At 35.7% G+C, this 23,604-nt stretch overlaps 1 protein-coding gene across 1 annotated transcript in view; it reads right to left on the minus strand.

Annotated features, from left to right (window-relative positions):
* Positions 1 to 23,604, minus strand: part of SYNE1 (spectrin repeat containing nuclear envelope protein 1) — a 286,213-nt gene that overhangs the window by 177,938 nt on the left and 84,671 nt on the right. Inside the window, exons 18-34 of the mRNA XM_066315491.1 lie at positions 23,250 to 23,393; positions 22,733 to 22,906; positions 21,506 to 21,664; positions 19,371 to 19,535; positions 18,675 to 18,809; positions 17,707 to 17,865; positions 17,252 to 17,460; positions 16,874 to 16,982; positions 15,508 to 15,672; positions 13,358 to 13,525; positions 11,608 to 11,784; positions 10,188 to 10,328; positions 9,002 to 9,162; positions 6,069 to 6,219; positions 2,553 to 2,780; positions 1,928 to 2,026; positions 81 to 268 (exon numbers count right to left, since the gene is read on the minus strand). Of these exons, the coding sequence (XP_066171588.1) occupies positions 81 to 268; positions 1,928 to 2,026; positions 2,553 to 2,780; positions 6,069 to 6,219; positions 9,002 to 9,162; positions 10,188 to 10,328; positions 11,608 to 11,784; positions 13,358 to 13,525; positions 15,508 to 15,672; positions 16,874 to 16,982; positions 17,252 to 17,460; positions 17,707 to 17,865; positions 18,675 to 18,809; positions 19,371 to 19,535; positions 21,506 to 21,664; positions 22,733 to 22,906; positions 23,250 to 23,393 (2,732 nt within the window). The remainder of the gene's footprint in view (positions 1 to 80; positions 269 to 1,927; positions 2,027 to 2,552; positions 2,781 to 6,068; positions 6,220 to 9,001; positions 9,163 to 10,187; positions 10,329 to 11,607; positions 11,785 to 13,357; positions 13,526 to 15,507; positions 15,673 to 16,873; positions 16,983 to 17,251; positions 17,461 to 17,706; positions 17,866 to 18,674; positions 18,810 to 19,370; positions 19,536 to 21,505; positions 21,665 to 22,732; positions 22,907 to 23,249; positions 23,394 to 23,604) is intronic.

The raw sequence follows: 23,604 nt of genomic DNA on the forward strand, positions 1-23,604 counted from the left end.
CCAAGTCCTCCTCTTAGCCTCACACACTGAGCCCAGGAAGGTCTCTGTGTCCATCACAACAGATTTAAGAGTTTACTCACTTCTGCCACTGAGCCAGAAGATTCTCTAATAAGCTCTGCTTCTCCTTAGCACTTTCTAGCACTTTTTCATATTTCTGCTGTAATGCTGTGACCTCTTGAGCAGCTTTTTCTTTGCTGGCCACCTTTCGGACACCGGCTGAGAGAGAGGCCAGAGGGTTGCTCAGTTTTTCCACAGTATGACAAAGGTCCTAGTAAACATGTAAAAGAAACAGAAGTCATATAGATAAATAACAGAGTTATGGTAGCAATGGAGGGAAAAAATCTCAAGTTCTACTTATAAGTTTGAAGCAATGTTACGTCTGTCAGATCATGAGGTCACTTCATAGCTTGGATATTGCTCAGGTCCACCTTAGGTGTTCCCAGCATACCAATGAACTAGACTGTAGTGGCAAAAGGAGTTTTGCCCTAGGAACGGTGCTAAAGGGAAAAAACTCTGCAACAAATGAGTCAGATCTCCTGAATGGACCTGCTGACAAAGCGTCATCCAAGTAGGATAAAGGTGCAAATTCAGGGAAAAGCTTGAGGTTCTCTCACCGTGTAAGAGTTGCTCTAATTTATGTAGAGTAAACTCAAAGCCTCACTCCAACAGGTGAGGGCTGCTAGACTTGCAGCTAATGTCACAACATGGCAGAAGTAAGGAAGAGTTACTTGGAACTGCCATCAGCATTAACTAAAGGTCCTTTTCATAGAAATGATGTCTAATGTTAACTACGTTTTCCAGTGTTGCTGTTTCTAGAAAGCTGGGAGAGTAGCCCATATGAAAATGATTGAAATGTAGTACAGTGAGTTAGAAAAGCACAAAATGAAACAGATTTAAGATCACGAAAGTTCCAACTCACAGGTGTGCAATAGTAACAACAATAGCAATTGTTATCATTACAAGAAATCATATATAGGAGGAAATGTGAACTATACAGGAACAAGCTGCTTATAATTTCACATCAAGATATTTAATCATCATGATTTCCTAAAGAGAACAAGACCTATTATAACAACATACTCAGGATATTCATAATGTATAAAAGTAAATAAAAATGGTGATTAGAAATGCTACTAAATAAATTCCCCAGATACAAAATATTTTTCCTCAACTAGTATCAAGCTTTTTTGAAGCAGACAAGTGAGGTCCCCCTTGAAAACATCCTTTGCAAGCAGTTACTAATCACTAAGTTCAGAAGACATTATATGCATTTTACTGCAAGGATAACATGACTAAATTTTTTTGTAATATTTTCTTAGAAAGAAAGGCTATGATTATTGTCCAAAAAATATATCAGAACTTAAAAACAAAAATACTACACCAAATTCCCTGAGATGGGATTATTTGTAGTTTGAATACCAATCCAATAATTGTTTTCCTTTTGTGATGGATTGAACCAAATATCCAAATACCCATGGACTCCTAGCATCACAGATAAAAGTTTCTAAGTTGAAACTCTGTCCAGTATCTTCATTGCCCAAGAAAAACTACTTCCAAAGATATACCAAGATCCAAGTTTCATGAAAACCTTGGTGGAAAAATGTCTAACAGACTTGTTTCTTATCTCCCGTTTTTCGTAATGTTTTAGATGCATAAAGTTAAAACCCATCACCTGAAAGGCCTTCTTTCTCCCTAGACTGGGGAAGAAACTTTCCAATCCTGTCTGAAACGGTGACAAGAAATACTGAGGAAGTACTTAAGCCTTCCCTGAGGCTGCCCACAAAGACAGGCAGCCCTTGCCTCCTCTTGCCTTCACCTTGAGCTGTGTGGCATCAGGCAGCCCCTGGTCTGGGGTTCCTGGCCTTTCTGTAAGGAGGCCAGCGTGGCACCGTGTCCCCGGACTCAGGAGCACTGGCTACATGCTCACCGTGCAATCCTGAAGGGCTGCGTACGTTGCTGCTGCTGAAGAGCACGATGTGAGAGGCTCAGCTAGCTTAGCTTCAAATTCAGACACTGACTGCTGCATCTATAAAAAAAAAGGCAAACCAGAAGCTAAAACCAGCAAGAATTACATAAATGATTATTTAACTAACATCTTCTAAATGTTTGCTGCTAAGAGGATTTTATATCCTAACCCTTTGTAATGCTGAGTGCCTTTTCAAGTTAAAAGATGCTAACAGTGCTCAGTTCCTCCCAGCTGGGGCAATAATATTGAAATTATTTTCTTCACAACCTTCTATCAACCAAAGGATGAAGTTAAAAGTGTTTGTAAGAAGTATGAATTCTTCTACTCCATAGTGCAATATCCAGGAGAATCACATAGGCTTTCTAGAAAACAACATAATTTTTTTGTGTGTGTATATTTTACTGTTTTTCTGAAGCTGCTTTTAGGTAATTCAAAACACAAATTTAGGTCTTGCAATTACCTTAAAAATCCACTTATTTATTTTAGTTCATCCTGCTATAATATGCATTTTATAGTCAATTTTAGAAAAATATAGTGTTATTCTATAAATTGCTGCAAACAATCCATTAGATTTTTCATAGTCTACCTGTTTAAGACTTTCTTCATACTTCTGCTGTGCTGATGCATTCCCTGTGATTGTTCCTTCCAGTCTCTGTGCATGATCTCTTAGTTCTTCCCAATACCTTTTGACCTGAGTCAGTTTGGCTTTAATACGTGCATGTTCTCCAGAGGTGACAAACTGGGAAAAAGACTTGGCTTCCTCTTCTAGATTTGAGATTCCAGTTATTTTACCATCTATCTCTTTACTAATAACCTAAATGTAAAGCAGTGGCAAAAAGATTAAAAAAAAAGCTTTTAATTATTAGAACAATATTTTCTAATTTTTTTCTCTGTGCTACAAACATCCTTCATCAAAAAAATTATGTGGAGGAGAGTTCATTGACCACTTGAAATAACTAGCTGTTCCAAAGTCTACCAAATTTTTTAATATGACCTGTAAATACCCTTTTTCTTTTTAAAACTATCACTGAATAAGGTTTAAAATACAGACTGCCCTAGAACCAGCGTGTATGAAGAGTAATTAGAACTGGCTGAGGTGCATATTTTCAAGCAGACATGATGGTTCATATTTTAGCATCTCTTATGCCACAAGAAAGTAGTACACAATTCTCTTTAATATTAAAAATAAACAGAAGATGGAAAAACATGACTGTGTCACTGAAAAAGTATTGTCAGGGAGTTGAACCCTAACAGCCAGTTAGTTATGTTTAATAGGTTTTCAAGCACTTACCAAATAAAACAAGCCATGATTAGAAAACAGTAGAGGTTGTTTTCATTTTCTAACTTAAAATACTACAGTATAATAAAGGATATATTTAATTAGATCATAAGTTAGGGTGAATGTGCCCTCAGGCAGAAGATTAAATAAAGAACCACATTACAGTATAAATAGGAAACAAGGGTGTGTTTTTTTTATCTGTCCTGTGCCTCAGTTATTAAACGCATAAAGAGAAACTTGCACTGCCTTTACATTTCAGCATCTGCATGACAGCAACTGTCTTCTATTATTTTGTACTTATTGCAAATCAGAGGCAAACTCAGTAGATACATCATCCAAAAAAGAAACTTATAGTGTTTCACATTCAGTGGCTATTTATTCAGTTGGCACCAATGAGCTTGGCAGTAAGCTTTTTTTCACAACAGGTTAGGTTTTTTTTCTTAAATTACTGCTGATGCATCATGTTCACAGAGTTCTCAAAAGCAATGGCAAAAACCCATTGGAAGAGATTTGAAAGCTCCAAGAGAGTTCTTTGAAACTGAAGTAGGCAATAGCATTCTCAAATTAAAAAAAGTTAAGATACGTATGTACATGAAAGCAACCAAAAACTTCCTTGAAAATGCACTCTCAAAGCACAGGTAGTGCCCAACTTCTAATATAATTGCGATAAAAATATGGGCTCTTTCTTATAAAGCCATTATAAAGCTCAGGAGTGGCTTACTGCAACATTCAGTCAAAAATTAGCAGGGTGACTGTCAGAAAAAAATGTGGCGCTGTAAGAATTTATAGTTTCTCTTTATGCAATATATTCTGAATTAATTTGGATTATAAAATACATTTTTTTTTGCATGAGAACATGTTGCTGAGGAAAAATACTGGATTTGCAGCCCTGAAGCTGAAATTATCTAACAATGCAGCAGATACAAATGAGGCAGTGCTTTCTCACTCCTACGCTATTCTGTTAAATTCACTCAGTTACATAAAAGAAGGTGGATAATTGAGGCTTTCAAACTCACACTGAGTCTGCCACCAATGGTAACTACTTGTGATAACTGTCATTTTGTTCCACCAGGAATTTCAGAGAAATGTGTAGGTGAAAATCTGGCTCTGCTGAAGTCACTGGGGCTTTGCAATCAGCACCACCAAAAGTAGAATATTACCATTACAGTGTAGGATAACTACATTCAGCTGACCCCAGGCTTTTCATCTGGTCAGCCAAAAGTGTCAGGGTGCACTCTATTTTTTACCTTATGTCCAATGAATGTTCCTTGCGCTAATGTGTAGTAGAAATTATGTATGCTAAGTATGTTGATTAGTGTTGTGACACAGAGTAGCTCATCAGGAAACTCACAACAAAGCATAACAAATTTTTCAAAATCAGGCACAAAGCACTGCTGCTGAAGCAGATCTCCAGCTATGTCCATGCACTGGAGGTGAGATGACTTGTTGCACACATCACAGCTCATAAAGCTCATTAGTTCACCTGAGGTACAATGATGTACCTGATTCCTTATGTGGAGGATTTTCTGTTTTATGTCTGTTCACTCAGGTGTTCATGAACATCATCTGCTGACCATGGTGTTTAAATGTGTTAGAACTATGATGGAATTTTCAGAAACTTCCAATGCAGTTTAAAAATCACTGCTTATCTGCATCTATAATACAGAACAATCTTTCTGGGAACTTGGTTGGAATAGGTCAGTAGGGCTTAAGAAGGCACAATTTAGACAGACAAGAACTGACATGCTGTAATGCAATATTAGCGTCATTTGATGCACTTATTTTCTGTCTTAAACAATGGAATCCTGTCCACTAATTACTGAAAAGCAACACAACACTTAATAATATATGCCAGTGGAATAATTGCATACATATTATTTCATAAGGAAACTGGTTTTGAATTGCGGTGGTGATGAAGCAAGAATTCAAGCACTGTTTTGTTCTTCAATGACGAAGTCAAGAGATTTTATTTATTTAGTCTTTGTAAAGTTGTGAACAAATTAACAGGAAAAATCTGTGATAAACTCTGTCTGTCACATGAAACAAGTGCCTAATAGGATTCTTTGGATATAGTGTCAAACTGGTCTGTAAGCAGCTGCACACCTGTGCCCCCTTGTTGAAGAAAAAATAGGTCATAGAAAAAAGAAAATGGCAATGTGCACTGCTTATTGAAAAACTTTGTACCCTTAGAAACATGCCACTCCAGGCAGAGAAGGTGCGTTTTCATTTGTGTAAGGATACGAAGTCAGCCCTTGAAATGCAATGCTTGGAGACAACATGCACCTCAGTCAGCCATTTGAAACTAAACCACTGTGTTAACTACAGGAATGTACACAGAACTGAAAACAGTGCAAATACAATCACAGTAATTGTTATGTAGGTTTTCAAGCTACCAAGAGCATTTGTTTCTTTATTAATTCAGCATAAAAGATACATAAATCAAATTATAACTTTAGCCTGCAAGATTAATATCAAGTTCTATAGCCACTAGCTGTTGTATATTTTTTAAAAAACCTTCAACTTCTATTTATGTAGCTATTTTGTTGAGAGTACTCAAAAAATGAGAAGGGTATAAATTATGGTTTTGACCATACACACACAGACTTCATATATGCAAACTAAACATTGAAAGAGAAGGCAGCCTGTGAGAATTTTCCTTTAGTTTATGTAAGACCTTACTGTTTGGTATATTCATGTACAAAATATCCCATCAATTCATCATGGTACTTTTGAAACATGTAAGATGTCTCTTCTCGCATTTGGCCTCTAGCAAAATAAAAGCTAAATGGGCTTTTAATACTAAACATAATAAGAACTAATCACCTTGATTTGGCTGATCTGTATGTCCAAAGGAGATGATGATGTTTCCAAAGTTTCCAGTTCTTTTTCTTGTTCAGCTATCCATATGGACAGAGCTTCAAAATTACTGCCAAAATGATCCCACTTGTTTTTCACCATTTCCATGCTTTTAATACTAAAATTAACCAAATCAATTAGAGAGAATAAACAGTTTAATATAATGAAGCTGCCCAAATTCTTGCCAAAATAAAAATGGAAATTATTCAATCTATAGGAGGGTCCTTTTAAAAAGTTCTCATTTTAAAGGATTGGTTGTGCATCTAAATTCTCTCTTAGACCATACATCAAAAGTCAAACAAATGCATTAGCGATAGAGGGGACATCAAAGTGTAAAAGAAAGTACAGCTTTATTCATCAGCTGTACAATAATCTCATCGTAGTGGGAAGAGAAAGGAAAAGGAACATCAACAGGATGAAATTTCTCTGATATAATATGGAATGATGATTACATCAGAAATCTAAATATTTACATAACTGAGTGCATAGATGTTCATAATTTAGTCCCCAGACCAGAATGATTAAAACCAGTGAAATGTGGACATACACACAGTCACCAGTGCTTGACTGCTTTATTGATCTCGTTTTTTGTAACAGCAATCTCCCCCTCTTATAGGAAGTCTGTGTTTGCTGTAGCAATGATTCCATATCAAGCCAAAGAATCAACAACAAATGCGACTCAACTCCCTCAGAGTAGTAGTTTTACATTACAGGTATGTTAAACAGAGACAGATTATGACTGATTTTTCTATGTCTAGGATTGCAAACAAAGCACCTTTTTTTATCACAAGTAAGATAGCCATTATGCAAAGCCTAGCAGCATTAACTTCCAGTATACAAGTTTCTGCTCTTTTCAAGTAACTGAAACCAGTGCTAATGTAGGCCCTGCACACAGCTTGCAAAACACACATTTTCTATTTCACTGAAAATATTAAAGCTTCATCATAAAAGTTTGAATATTACAAAATTTCAAAATACATTTTCCTTCTAAATATAGCCTAAAAACCATTCCATGGTAAAAAGTTTTTAACTTTTCCCCCCTCATTAAAGCTAGAGGAAGCTTTAAGAAAAGATGTAGCCTAAAAATGTAAAAGTTGGCCCTTTTAGTTTTTCTTATTTATTTTCAAAATAAAAAAAAAAAAAAAAAAAGAATGTCAACAGCCATTTACTGATAAGAGTGTATGCAAATTCAAGTTATTTTTAGGAAAACAATGTGCAAAAATATTTCACTCAAGTTCAGCTCATGAAAATACAGCTGGAAATCAGAATCCAGGGACCAAATCAGTGGCACAACTGCTGTTGCATGCCTTCGTTAGAATTTCTTTAAGAAAGCCACAGATTGTAAAGAATATAATCCCAAACACCCTGCACAGCTCTGCATGATCTCCTTGAAAAACAGATGGGCTAAACTGCCACAGTTGCTGACTCTGGAGAGCTGCTCAAACTTTTCTCTCCTCTTCCTGTTCACTGACATACTATGTAACTTATGACTTTGGAATAACTTCACTTTACGCCAACATTTTTACTGATGATGCAAGTTAAAATATAACTTTTACACACTTACTATGAGTTCTGTAGATACTCTATAGATAGTTGTATGTATTTGCATCTTTAACAGAAGGTATTTAGCTTTTGATTCTCTGTCACACTACCACAGACATTCTGCACAATCCATACATTCAAGGAAAACCTATTTCACATCTACATTGAAAGTGTATATCAATGATGAGTTTCATTTAAAAATATATCACTTTATTTAAAAAGCAAATATTCATTGCTGGAAGGGTAAATTTCTTAGATTGAAAAATCACACTAGTTTTCTCTCTAATAGTGGAGAAAATTACGTGTGAAGTATTCAGTAAGAGATGATAGAATTTGACTGCATATCACTCTAGCACTTCATGTTGGAGAAAGCATTACAAAAAGGGTCAGACCCCCATTTGTTGCACAGGCTAGTTATTCTGCTTCATAGCTGTTATTTCACATCCTGAAGAAAATGGCACTAAATTAAAATCAGATTAGCATGACAGTGGTCATAATTAGGAAAAAACCCCAATTATTTGGGCATTGCTGTTTGCTCATATCCCGTTTGAGGTGATAGTACCTGCTTAATCTTATACAGCAAATTATTCTAGAGAGTAATTCCAGTAAGACAAAATATAAATGGCATGGGTATCTAAGACTTGTGTATCAGATCTAATGTATGCACTAGATAAATGTTGATTTCATACATACCTACAAATCTATCTGTATAGGGATAAAATGAGTATAGCAACATTCTGAATTTGAGTAACAAGTTCAATAACTGAACTACTCACTTGAGAGAAGGGAAGGATTTTTTACAAATACAAAAAAGCTACAAATATTTATCAAGCTTTCCTTGGAGTTTAAACCTTTCATTTTTAAACAAAATCTGCAAAATGATGCCTTTGTGTTTTTTGGCAGCAGAAGCAGCTTTTGATATTGCCCATGAAATACAATCTGGGTATTCAGCTAAGACGAAGGCACTTCTTGACACTCCTAAAGAGAAAATGGAATACTGAAAAATGAGGCAAATGTAGTAAATGGGCTGCTCTAATACTTTCAACTGAGATTTTTCTTTCCAAAAGAGTCCGGTACCTCAAGAATGAGCTCAATTATCCCTCCTTCACAAGACTCGGGCTTAAAGATAAGTGACACATTAAATGTAACTAGCCTTTATAAACTACATATAATTAAAAGAAAATAATTTGTTTGCACACACTCTTTTGACATATTTGGTACCATAACTTGGTTACTATGCCAGGGCAAGCAGTAAATGACAGAGTTGATGAGACAACACAAAATGCTGACAAGGTATTCTAGAAATCTGATACAATCTTATAGTGAAGAATAAATATTAGGACTTGTTAAGAACATACTCTTCTTCAAGAGTAACTTCCACTTTTTTCACTTGTTCTTGGATTGATTTTGCCTGATGCTGAAGGGACTGCTTGTTCTTTGAACCAAGCTGTATCTCAGAGGAATTCTTCACCAAATTCTCAGCCTGTACTGCCATTGCTTCAGTTTGTTTAGAAAGTTCCTGTAAGGATGCAAGATGTGTTAATACAACTATAGAGTTTCATATATTCACACAAAAAGTATTTTTCCTCAATGTTTATGGTTGGAAAAAGTACCCGTGTCTTACATGTATATTCTGAATATGTAAATACATAAAAACAATCTCTGAAGAAAATTCATTTCATGTTGCATTTAAGACAAGTCCATTTGAGCAAACTAGATTGAGTTAAATTTATCAAGGGATGCTGTATGTGCAAAAGATTTTTAACTCAAAAAACAAAGTCTCTTCCATAGCTCTTCAAGAAATTTATTTCTGCATTGCAGAAGATGGTATACATCTTTACTTAATTTTTAGATCCCACCATTTACCAAGTGGTTTTTGCAGTACCTCATATTTTATATTTTCAATTTGTTTAGCAATTATTTTTTGTCACAGACATTAAACCCACACAGCAGAACAATCAATGCTGAGCATAATCAAGAGAGGTAAAATTTATTATTGGCTTCATCAACGGTTAACAGCAGTGTATAAAACATGGCACTCAGGAAAAACAAACACTATTATTACTTCTGTAGTAGTAAATAAAATGGGCCAGGATAATTGTGTGTTACTAAGGGCAAATGGCATGTTATGACTTTTGTCCATGGGGTAGACATCTCTCCTTTTTCTTCTCAGGGCTAGGAGTGCTATTTGTCACATTCCACACAACCTTGCCAAAGTGCACCCTAATAATGTTGATATGCAAGTGTTCAACAGTGGATTACCAGCACAGATGGTTATTGAGGATAAAATGGCAAAATACTAACTTTCATACATATGCTTCAGATGCAGACTTTGAGAAATCCTTCATGGTTTGTTTTTTTGGGGTTTTTTTCCACAAAATAACATTTTACCTTACAAAAAGTTTATGCAATCTCTCATCTGTATATGCAATTTCCATCGACATTAATGGGAAACCTTGCAAGGATTGAAGACAATACACTCAGCCCATGTTGACAGGCAAGGCAGAAAGATACCTCAGTTCCTGCATTTCACACAGTCAGTACCTTTGTCTGATCCAGTTCTGAGGAGAGGCTCTCCAAACTGCTAAAGTTTAAGATGCGTTCAAGTACAGAGCTTGCTTGATTGAGATATTTTACTACTGTTTCTTTGTCTCTTTCAAACTGCTCCCATTTATTTATTGTGACCTAAAAACCAGACAAACAAAACCAAAGAAGGAACAGAAAGAGATGAAAGGGGAGAAAATGAGATTTTTCCCTCTACATTACTGAAAAAGGAAAAAAGAAAAAGTCTTGACATAAATTTTTTTCCTGGGAAGCTATCTACTCAACAGTGAGTAGATGAAACTCTTCTAAACCAAATAAAACTTTTTCCTTGAATGTTTGCTGATTCATATTAAGCTGTGTTAAAAAGCACTGTTCTCTAAGTTGCCAGGAATATTTAAATCTTATATTGGAATGTCCTGTGAGAAATCCAAAGTAATACATGCAGAGACTTAGGGTGACAAGTAGTCAAAAATATCTGAAGGATTTTCAAGTTCTTTAATGAAATAGATTACAGTAAAATGGTAGAATAAAACCCCTACTCACAGGAAAATCACTCATAAGGACCTATTTTCTCTTTCCTGCAAATGTAGAACTTTGATTAACCTACAGCATTCAATTACCAGTCACAAGAACTATGACAGCTTAAAGAATTATTTTCTTGATTCTGAAGCACAGATTAGGACTTTACATATGGGAATTTTTAGAGGAAAAAGAAGTGTTTTAATAGTAAGTGCTTATATTAAGAAGTTATTTGAGGTTTATTGATTGTGTTTCTCATTTTGTGTTTTCTCATGGGAAATAATTTTGGTGACTTTAAAGATTTGCATGGAATAGTGGCCTTTTGGATTAACATTCTGCTTAGAAACATGTAAAGAGGAAATATATATGGGTGCAAGAAGCTATTAATTCTAATCCCAGTTCAGCCCATGGTTAGTTAACAAGCAGAAGAAATCCATTTGATTTCCCAGTGACTTTCTCCTTTAAATTTAGGATCACAGCATGTATTTCACACAGTAGTTGTGAGGATTATATTTGCACATCAGGTGTTATTAACCTAATACCCAGCCTAAGGACACTCAACTAAAGAGCAATGTCATCTTTAGAAAAGATACAGGAAAGACACATCTAAAAATAAATTCATAGATGAATGACTTAAAACTGTTAACTATTATGACTGAATAGTAGGGACTTTCAAACACTTCCAAACAGAATGCTAATTCTTTATTAATTAAGAGGTATACAGATTTAAGAAGTTTTCACAGAAGTACTGATCATGAAAACCCCAAGGACCAAGAGTCAGAGGAGGGAAAATGAGCCCAGCTTTTTGACATTGAAAAAAATGTGGGTTTTAGTAAGTTTATGAAAAGAAACTGAGGAAGAAGTAAGCATGAGGTCCTATTTCCATGAGCCAAAGACCCACCTGCAGTTGCTCTTCCCGTTTTTCCATAGTCTGCTGCATGTTCTCCAATGTTCCCTCTAATTTTTGTAAATCCTCTCGTACTGTGCTGGGCAGTCCACCTTCAATCTGCAACCGCTTGGCTTGGGAAATCTGCTTTTGCACATCTTGCCTTTTTGCACGGAGTCTCCTTGTCCTTTGCTGAAAGCATTCATCCAACAGGAATGATTAGCCTTTTTAGCCCCTTTGGGAAGCTGGCACGATGCAGACCCTTTCTTTTTTTGCAGGGGTATGCAATGAGAGTAACACACAAAGGGATAAACTGGGGCAAGTATTTTTCAGAGTCTCATACTAATCAAGTTTATGCCCTAGCTTCCAAAATGTCAAATGCTGCCTTTTGTGGCATTTGCAAGTGAGAAAAGGAGTGAAAATGTGGCCACTTATTCACAGCATATTTGAGAAAGCAGAAGCTGCAGCAGTTGCTCAACCAGGAGCAGCAGGAGTCACAGGTGCATGTATTCCTCATGACTGGATCCAGGTCGGCTCTGCACTCCTGAGGCACAGGTTGAAGCCTCAGATTGAACAAATCAATGCATCAACCTTATCAGAGAGCAGCAGGATGTGGCTAAGTTGTGTGACTCTATCCTGGAGGTGCTTTTGATTTGTAGCACTATCAGAAACTCCTAAGAACACATCCTTTCTCCTTGCCTTGACCTCTCTACATGCCTGATCCAGCCAGCCTTGCCAGGTAAACCTACAGCTAGCTCAGTTCTACTCTAGGTACCTTCAAGTCTAAGTCAAAATCTGTTTTTGCCTCCCTACCACAAGAAAAAGAACTCAAAGAGAAGTTCACTATTTCTACTACCTCTCCTAAAATGGAAAAGGAATGTAGAGTATTTAAAGAATTAATACAAACCTTAACATATACAATAGTGTTTATAAACACTGAAGAGTTTAGATGGACACAGGTAAGACTTATTAGTGATTGGTCAGACACTAAGCTGTCTGATTCCACAGAAATAGATGTTAATATAAAAAACTTAAATAATGCCCAAACACTGTCAGTATTTTTTTCTTCTTCTTCTCATTAGCTTTGAGCAGCTCAATAAGTTATTTTCCCATATCTGGCCTTGATTCTTGCTGTATGCATGATTCTTGAATCATGATGTATGATTTCATATAGCATGGTTCTTGCTGTATACAAGCCATACCATTGATTATCACTGTAGCCTGTAGATGTTTTGATCCATTATCAGTGCATAAAAAAAACTCCTGTTCTACTCCTACAGAATGGAGGCCCATCTGTCACAAAAACAGCTATCCAGAGAAGGAGGTAAGGCTAGACCAACACCTTCCTTCCAATATTAGGGTTGGGGCCACATCAAACTGTTAGAATAGAGAAATTTCCAAAGCCAGAATTGTGCCAAATTTACCATGATTGAATCTGAACTCAAGCTATGAAAAGGTCAAAAGGGAGAGTCTACATATTTGCAGAGTACACTCACCCAAAATTTAAAGTGAATGAAGCTTGTTTTTCAGTGTTTTCTGTCCCCAAAATCCATATGAAATAAAAATTGACAATTAACATGTAAAATATACTGAAAACATTTTTCATTAAAAGAAATCATTCCAGGCCATATAGGACTCTTTCCTTTATAACTCTTTGAAGTTTAAATATAAAGGCTTGTATTAATGGACATAACAAAATTTTGTAATTACATAAATTAGTATTTTTTTTTTTTTAATTGCATATGGACATGAATAATTGCCCTACCTGATGATGAAGCAGTAGTTGCTGAGCTTGTAATAAACTTTCTGTATCCAGGATCTTTTCAGCCTCTGCTTGGACTTCTTTAGAGTTGTTGATTAACTCTTCAATTGCACTTTTAACTTCTTCTTTGTACTGGACACAGTCTCCAACAGCACCTAAGGTATTTTCAATCTAACATCACAGATAACTTTAAGTATTTCATGTTGAAGGACACATCTATATTTTAGAGGGTACATTTATATTTGGAATACATTTTCAAACACATGGTATATTTGTTATATTTAAACCATTTTTGTCTCCGGCATTTGATACCTTCAACTTTACATTGAAAAAAGTGTCTTTAGGCTTAAGATGTAACTGGGGAGACCTTTGCCTTGTACAAACATACTCCCTATTACACTGCCATATGACAAATAGCCATCCGTGACAGCTACTTATTGCTGATCACTTAGAAAACACATTCTCCTTATCCTTGCAGGCTGACCCAGATTCCAAACACTTGCACTACTCAACACGCAAAAAAATCTTGCTCCCATTTGTACTGCCTTGAGCAGTGTTTTGGTGAATCAAGAATACACTGAAGTGCTGAATTACCCTGGTTTCCTGGACCACAGTATGCATGTAGTGCAGTATCCAGACTCAGCTTGCAAAATTTTATAAAGAAGGAGGTGAATCCATTAAACACATCAGAAAGTTCTTCTCTGTTTGTGTGATTCAGCTAAATACATATAGATGACTCTCAGGCTCGTTTCCTCATATGGTTCTGGTGTTTCAAGGTTTTAACCATGAACTATTCTAGATCCTTTTCTTTTTCCTGTTTCTTTCCTTTTCACTTTGGAGAGTCATTTGAACTCAAGCCATTTACTTTTCTGTTATAAAAACATTTAGTTTTTAGTCTCCAAAACTATTGCTAAACTCTGCCAATACCCAGTTTCACTCCTTGTCTAAACAGTCTCATCCATCTGATTAAAAAGCTTTATCAGTAGTATTCAGACTTCAAAGAATCAGTAGTTGCTTAACTACAATATAGAGTGCCATTTAGATTATGCTTTTAGATTCAAACCAAGTATAGATTTGATCTCTTATTTTCTTATATTACCCTCATTAAGTTACTCTTATTAACTTATCTTCAGTTCTGACTTTTAGAGGAAACAAAACCAAAGTTATTTAACTCCAAAAATAACCCTCCATAGAACTAAAAAAACCCCCAAAAAACCCAAAAAACTCCTAAAAAACCAAAACCAACCAATCAAAAAAAAAAAAAAAAAAAGACAGTATCTTAAGCTGTTTACAGTCAGATAGATATTACATTTCTTGCCCAAACTTTCCTAACAGTTTTCATGCCACAGAAGTTTAGAGAACTTCCAGTAAATGCATAGAAATTAGAAATTTTATACATTTGACACCCCTATAAGGCCTCCACAAGAACTGACATTAACAATAAAATTTGAAGTCTGAACTCTCTCTCCTGAATTCTTTTTTTTTTCTTTCAAGTTGGCCTATTCCACATTTTAAGTGCAAGAGGCTCTATGTTTCACCTGATTTTTCTTTTAACTGTATAAACCGTGAAGCAGTAAGTTCCCTGAGAGCCCGCAGAACACAAGGGTTGTGTTTCTGAGAGGTTTTGCATGTTGTAAGTTAGAAACTTCCCATGATTTCTGCAGTTAGAGTATCTCATTTTCATTCAGGCCTTAGAGAACTGCAGCCTCTTCCTGCAAATTCAGGGTGCAATACACATCCACAATGACCAGAAATGATCTCAAAATAGTGCTTAATTTCAGCACAAAAGATAAATAAATCATGATTAAAATGAAATTCTTTATCCATTAGCTGATATACATCATGGTTTTGACAATGTTCACTACAAACTGGTTGTAAAAGTCTAAAAAAATTGGACATTTTGGCTGCAGAAACATTTATTCTGTTACTTTCCAATTCTGCAAAGGAAAAACATCCACTATGATAATGTCTTTGGGTTTTTTTGCCTGCCACTCTCAGTGCTTTGCTATCCATGGAGTACAAATTAATTTTCCTTTCTGAAGGCTTGCAGATTAATTAGAAAAACAACAGGGAACTTGTGCTTGTGAAGCCATAACTGATGTCATTTCATGTGACACTGTAATCCAAGAGTTTTTGTGTCCTCCATACTGTACCTCAGCCAGCAAATCTAGAAGTCTCTTAAAGTCACCGGAAAGTTTAAAAAGCTCATCCTCTGTCTCCTTGGCCTCCAATTCAGGACATTGTGAAGTCAAAACAGCAAGTCTAGATTTCAGCCAGCTGTGATTTTCTCCATGCTTGTGAATATGCTTCCTAATTTCCTACAGAAAAAATAATAAATATATATTTTCTTCAAACAAACAAAGTACATCAATAACTGACATTCATGGCATCAGTTCAAAGATTAAACACACTGGTTTTCTTTAGCTTGAAATACTAGAAATGTAGTATTTTTCTCTCTGCATACTCTATCAGATTCTGTTTCAGTCAATGGCTAGAATTTTGCACTTCTTCCACAGACTATTCCACTGCTAATTAGACTGTTCTTTAGTTAGTAGTGGAGTAGTTTCCCCCTCCACAAACATTTTTACTTACAGATAGATAGAGGGCAGGCACCACTTATGTGTTTTCCATATAGTGACCATATTTTTCAATTGCAATTTAAATCTGAGTCGCTGACTTTCCCAAATACTTATATAATTTCATGCAATATGAAGTTTAGTGTAATTTTTTTCCTATTTAATTTTTTTCCACACCTTTTTTCAACCTGTAGTTGATTTGTATCTTTGTGGCAGTGCTGATGAGATGTTGACAGCACTGAAACTACATGAGTAAATCAGACTTTTTGAAGTAGAAGCACCCATTAAGCTAAGGATCTATCAGTTTTATCAAGGTCATCCTAATAATGTTTCTCCATTTACTTAGACTCATAACCTGCTCATGAATTTCACATTAACACCTGAAGTAAGTAGGTGCTCCTAGTATGTGAAATTTTAAAAAAACAGAAAGAAGGGTTGAGTCCCAAGTTACACAATAAATTGTTGCTTAAAACTAATTTAACTAATCATCTCAATCTTCAGCTATTCTATCAATCTGTTACACTAGTCACCAGTATGAAACTAAATGGTGGAATATTTTTCCTCCCCTGTTACAGTACTGTAGAAGAGATTTTTTTAATAGAAGATTTCCTTATATAAGTTAGGAAAGTAATTAAATGTAAGACCATTCAAAAACCTGCAATCCAGAAATTTTTGGGCTTTTTTTAGCAGCACTTTTAACTCTGTGTGCAATAAGATGAGGGACAAATATTTTTTCTATCTGCTTTTACTGTTCTAAATATAGAGGGAAACGGACCTGTCACTCTCTAAATTATTAAAAGAACTTCTGCCCCATTTTGCTGTAACGTGCAACTTTCTCCCGGTAATGTTTGTAAGAATACCAGAAATCAACAGAGTTACTATGGTCTCTGCAGGAAAACAGTTCCACTACTTTGGAGCAGAATTTTATAAGCAAAGGGCTCACCCCCACAGATGCTTTACACTGTTTGTATTTGGCAGTATCATTAACATTTTCCTTTATCTTCTTTAGCTCTCTTTCTGTTGATGAAATCCAACTTGCCAATTCAGAAAACCTGAAACAAGACACGACAGAATGGAAAAAAAAAGAAAAGTTACACAAAAACTGCCACCACAAAACAATAACATCTTAAGTGTATGTAAGAAATTATGAAATACTCTAGAAGTCTCACTACAATTTGTGGAATTACTACACAAAGTACAGTTATCTACTTGAAGCTAACGTCATATTATTATTTCTTCCATGGTATTGATCTATGATGACACACAGAGGAGCGACGATGCATGAGACTCTGCAAGACCCAGGTATGAATTGAGGTGACACCTGCTCTTATAGCCCTTCCAGGTGTCCGAGTGCTCTGTTAGCTTCATGTATGTGCTGTCTATCTGGGATTTCAGATCCTTCAGGATTCGATGGCTGCTTTCCAATGTACCCCTCACTGGATCAGAAACTGGCAGTTTTTGGCAGAGTTCTTCCATCCGTTGTAGCCTTTTCTCACACAGGTGGTAAGATCCCTTATCACCAAAGAACAACTGATGGGAGAGAAAGCAGAAAATTCAATAGAAATAGAAACTGGAAAAAATCACAAAGCATATCTATATATTTTTCATAAAGTACTAAATTAAAATAATTTTTTGTTAAAGACCTCAAGAATTTATCAGACATAAGCTGGACACAAAGAGTTTGGTGGCTGAAGAGTTATTCAGGACTTCTGTTTATAATTGACATTGAAATGTATTTCTGTAAATGCCCCCATGGAGGAGCCATGGAACTCATACCATGTGTTCCTTGATCATTCTTTCATTGCCTTCTCTTGATAACACCTTGTTCTGTCGAGCTAGTTCAGCTTTGCACTCCTCCACTGTCACCAGGAACTTGCTTTTCTGTACTTCAATTTTCAAGTGGATCAAATGATATGGGGCTTCTGTTTGAAGATCCTACACACCCCCAGAGATAAAACACTACTCTCAGTACTCCAGTGTAAATTTGCTACAAATAAACAGTCTAAAACCTGATTAACATAGAAAAAGAAAACATACATGTTCATGAAGAGATATGGGGTTTGTCCATGTTCACTTTGTTACCAATCTCTTAGGTTTACCAAAAGGTCTTAAGTTGTGGCCAAAATGTGTGTGAATAAGGCACGTTACAGAGACATCTTCATTCTTGGCAAGACATAGCAAATATTTTCTGTATAAAATAGTATTCAAAACTGCTTGCAGAGGTTTCTGCCTGCCTGCTAGTGAGACCTCTCATCACTCCAATTTGGACCAGCAACATGCTGTAGCAGGCAAAAAATTCCATAGCTGGTGAGCAAAATTAGTTCAGTTGTTAGAGTCTTTGGCAGAAAACACAATTTAGGCTGATGGCCTAATGTCTTACAAAATTTGTTTGTTTGGTCAGGAAAGTAACTGTAATTATCCAGCATCAGCATAAAGGGAAAAATGCTTGCGCCTATTCTCCAGACAGGTATCGTTATGGCTGTAGCAGGGGAAAAATAACATTTCATAATTAATTTCTCACATTTCTTGAATTTACTTAACAGGGCTTTTTTCAAGAGGCTATTTGTAGGTGTAGAGGATTTTAATATTATAAAATACATTTTCCCCCTTCTTTCCAATTGTATGAGAAGCCAAATAATAAAAATTACTTTGTTTTCTTTCATGTTAATTTATTTTAATACGTAAGTCATACAGAAACTTTCCAAAACTAAGATTGACAAGATCCAGAGATGTCATTCACTCACCTTCCACTGCCTATGGAGTTTCCTTACAGCTTCCTGCAGGCTGTGTTGCTCTTGTTCTGGGAGGATATCAGTAAGTTCATCACATGCTTTCAGAAAGGCATTTAGGACTCTCTGATCCAACTGGTTAAAAAATTCCTAAAGTGAAAGCAGAAAGTGAGTAGATGAAGCTGGATATTGATATGCCAATATAAAATTCCTTAATATACTCTCTAAGTTTCAATGTTACTTCTGCACCGTTAAAGAACTGATGTTTGAAAAAAGGAAATACCTATTCCACTAAGCCATTAAAAGTCCACCAAATTAATTTATTCTCAGCCAGCACACTGAGATGATATTTTAACAAGAATACATTTCAAAGCTACATGCATAAGTTATGGTTATAATACAGAAACAGATACTAATCTAAAAGAAAAAAGAGCAGTGGATGTGTGAGGTAGAACACTATTCTGACAAACTCTCAATGGTTCTACTCAAAAGCCCATCCTAAGTTTTTTCACCTTCTGGTTGCTTACATCCAATCTTACATCAGTAAGTGAGCTGATCATTTTCCTTTTTGTTTTTCAGTATTAGTATTAGTTTGGTCTCATGTGTATGACTTCTACATGCACAAGAAATCCACATCAGTTTTAGAATCAAGTAGGCTTTTATGTCATGCATGCAAAAATTTCCATGAAGAAGTTCAGAGAATTTACTCACACTATGTTTCCTGAGAAGTTCTTCAGGATTTCCTTTTTCTTTTAAGCAACAATTGGCAATCTGTATTACTTTCTCCAGTTCTGCTCTAGACTCCTCGAATTTCTTCATCAAGCGACTATTTGCTTCTATGTTTTTTCTCCACTCTCCAGCTTTCCTGACCATATTCTGAGTCATAAGCAAAGAAAATGAGCTGGCACTTTAACACTGAGTTTTATTTGCTCTCTTTTACCATGACCTTACAAAACATGAATTTAATTTGTGTCACTCATTTAAATATATGCTTTTCACCATGCTTCTCCCTCTCATGATCCCATTTTCCCAATTTTTAATACTGAGGCTTGTGCTACTGTCATCATTCAAATAAAAATTAGTAGATCAGATGTCTCTGATATTTTCAGTATGTCTCTAGTATTTGACTAGTGAATTTCTTTCCTAAAGCCTGCTTTCAAATTGAAGCATCTGGTACAATCAGAAGCTTGCCATTTCACTTTTCCTAGCATCATAGTACCTCTCCTAACATGACCCAAAACGAGGGTGGTTTGACCCATGGATCCAACCAGTTCCATGGTACAGTTCCTCTGACCTAGAAGAGGTCTGTATGATTATCACACCAGTACATCAGATAAGTAACCAGGCACAAAGCTTCTGAGAAGACAGCAAATTTTGTGGTTTAGTTGCTGAAATCCTTCTTTTGCAACCTTAGTAACAGCTCCTCCATTAGTCTGCTTTTTAGTCCATCCCTGTGCACTGCAATATCCAATGGTTCCAATTTCATGAGCAAATAAGAAAGCTCACCAGGAGACATGAACAGTTTAGCATTTCAACTGCTGCAAGTTACTTCCATCACTGCTTTTACTATACATACACTTCATCACCCTCACTGATAACAAACCTCTAGCATAAGGAATTTTAGTGAGTTTACCCAGCCAGCTGATCAAACCTGTTGTTCTCAAACATCTTGCTAAATATTTTTAAAGTTTTCTGATAAAAATACCTACATGGTAATAGAATCATATGGGGATGTATTCTTCACATTAAAAACTGCCAGTTTCCAGTATTTTAACCCCAGGTATGTCACACTTCATATGATTATACTCTATTTTATAGGTTTATTTTCTAACACAAAAAGAGATAAATGGCAGTCCAGCTTTATAGAAACAGAGCAATTAATGTTGAATATGGTAAATTTACCAAGTTACGAGTGCACCTGCTTTTGCTACAATAAGCTGAACTTAAACAATTATTTCTACACTATAAGTCAATTACAACTTACCTTTAGGTACACTACCCAAAATATAAATTTCAAAATTCACCTCTCAGAGAGAGCTATTTACTGATAGGTGATTTTCTGCAGTTTAAAATTCAGCCTGGATAGTTTTATACTGAACAATTATCATCTGAAAATAAATTTAACAGAACCCATTATTTGGAAATCTGACTCTAAGACAGTCACAGAATCACTGACTAACCTCAGTTTGAGTGGACACATAAAGATCATTGAATTCATCTCTGGCTCTGCACAAGACAATCCCAAAAAATCACACCACGTGTAATGGTTAATTTCACAATAGAGTGGGGCTAGGCTGGGGCTGAACAGCCCCAAAACCAGCAGTAATAAATGATAACAACAGCAAAGGGGGAATATAATTCAAAGGCCACATCTTTGCGTTATCAAGTGCAACATGTTTGCAGCTTTCTATATTCACAGTCCACTGTATTTTCTGAGGAAATACAAAGCCCAGCAGTAGTAGCACCTGCAAAAGTTTCCATCCTCCATGCTTTGTGTCAAAGGGGATGTGTGGGAATATAGAAGCAAATGATTAACCAAGATAATAAAGCCAGGAGAAACAACAAACAGTGGAGCCCTAACAGCAGGATTTCATCCAAAGGACCCTGAGGCATGTTAAAGTTTTGTTAAATCCCACGTTCCTCTATGGCAGGCTCACCTCTGAATAAGTGCATGGAGACCATGACTGTCAATCCCCTGACCCCTTATAAAGACAAATCTTGAATTAACAACTTGACATCAGAGAATAGGGTCACCCAGGACAGCAGCTACTGAGTGATAAAATGTAGGTAACAGTAGGACGGATCAGCTGCCTATGAACAAATTTTCAGAAAATGCACTTTTTTACCTGAAAAGTAATCTGAACTTGTGTAACTTTCTTCTGAAATGTTGACTGATGGAAATGCTGTAACACTTCAGTTGAAGTCACACACTGAAGGATACTCTGACTATTTCTCTCAATTAGGGACACATCTTTCTTGCAGTTTTCTTGATAAGCTACCAAATCCTGAAAGAAAAAAAAAAAAAACAACACATATATCCACCTTGACCAGGAACAAAGAGGAAAACAGTTTGGCAAAATAACAGGAAGATGCTTTTTTGACAACAAGGAAAAAAGGGATGAGGTCAAATGACCATGGCAAACAGATTACACAAAGTATTATATGGAATAACAGAGATGATAAAATTTTCTTCTTGTATATGACTATTGAAGTATTGTAGCCATATAGATCCCTAGTTATTCATAAAACAATATACAGGCATGTACCCAAGCCCTTTGGGTAGTTATAGAGAATGTAGGTCATTACACTGTTCTGTGATTTAATTTTATGGTGTTTTTATATTTATTGTATAACTGTAAGTAACCAACAGTGACATAGGAATGACAGCTCTCAGTAGCAGATTGAGATCTCAATCTTCCTTGCCTTTCAACAAATTAATCCTAGTAAATAAATTAGGAAATTAAATTAGTCAGCTTTTGGAATCCAGATTTCATTATAAATCACATTAAGTCATGAGAAATACACCTAAAAAAAGGAGAAAAAAAAGAGAAAAAGTAAATATGCATGAAATAGTACAGGCTGAAAAAAATGTTTTAAAAATCCTATTTTCATTTAACTTTTTAAGAAAGCTCTGACTAGCTCTAAATTCCTCCAGAGAGAGGAATTTATTAGCCATGAAGAAAAGTTAATGCTATGCTGCAATTCATTTCAAAGAAAACACTTTTCCAACTTCCATAATTGTCCAAGGAAACCTAGAGAAGTTTCTGATCATGATTTTTCATCTGCTTAATAAAAAATCCAATGTATTTCTTGTAATTTAGTTGAATTCCCACTAGATTAAAAAAATAAAAAGTCTTGCATTTACTTCTTGGATTTAAACCAAGGATGCTAAAGAGGAACACAAGTTTCAATCTTTTTTATTATGCCCAGATGATTTTAGGGTAAGGCTACAACTGTTGCCTGAATATGAAGAAATATCTGCTCAGCTTACACAGTTGCAAGCCAAATACCTAAAAAGATAACTGCAAATACTCAGAGGCAGCAAACCTTTATAAAATGTTTTTGAAACTTACTTGGGCTTTTTGTTTAAGAACAGTTGTTGGCTGTGCTTCAGGATCCAGGATAGAAATGATTTCATTTACTTTTTCAAGAGATTCATAGAAATGTGTGATTTGTTTCTCCAGTTCTTCCAGTGGAGACAGCAGACGTTGGCATTCATGCAGCAGGGCACTGGAATACTCCTTAACCTTTTGGTCAAGAAAAAGTTATTGATACAGTAGTAAAATTCAATAAATAGCAATTTTTTGTCCATGTAGGTTTATGTAGTTGTTACCTACTCTTTTTTAACAGAGCCTACTCTTTTTTAATAGAGCAGTCCCAATCTTGTATTACTTCTTAATGAAAAGAGTATTAAATTTAAGGATGGTAGTCTTAGCACTGAAGAGCAGTAACATCTTCTCCACCCTGAATCCATCTATTGTTACAACTATGTACTTGCTCAAATGCATATATGTGAGAATTCGTGCACAGCAGCCGACTATTTATTAATTCAGCAGTCTACAATATGTAGTAAAAAAAGTATTCTGCAACCTTGCCCAGCTGCTCTTTGAGCCGTGTCAAAGTTCCCAGCATTTCATTTGCTTCCTCTTGGGAAACTTCCTTTGTAACAAGTTGCACCGTCCTCGTAACTGCTTTGTACTGAGCTTCCATTGCAGGTAATTTCTGCTTAATATTCTGAAAAAAAGTGTTTCAAAAATACTTCAGCAACAGTATTTATGTATTCATGGGAGATAAAAGACCGACAAGTTATATATATTCTATTTATAAATTATTTTCATCACTGATTTCAGTGAACACTGGATCATATTTCAAATGCATGAAAACTGAGGCAGAGAGTATCAGCCAACTCACTTCAAAGTGATTTGAAACTACAAATAAATATATA

The sequence above is a fragment of the Sylvia atricapilla genome, chromosome 3, assembly GCF_009819655.1.
Source record: "Sylvia atricapilla isolate bSylAtr1 chromosome 3, bSylAtr1.pri, whole genome shotgun sequence".
In the NCBI taxonomy this organism is placed as follows: Eukaryota; Metazoa; Chordata; class Aves; order Passeriformes; family Sylviidae; genus Sylvia; species Sylvia atricapilla.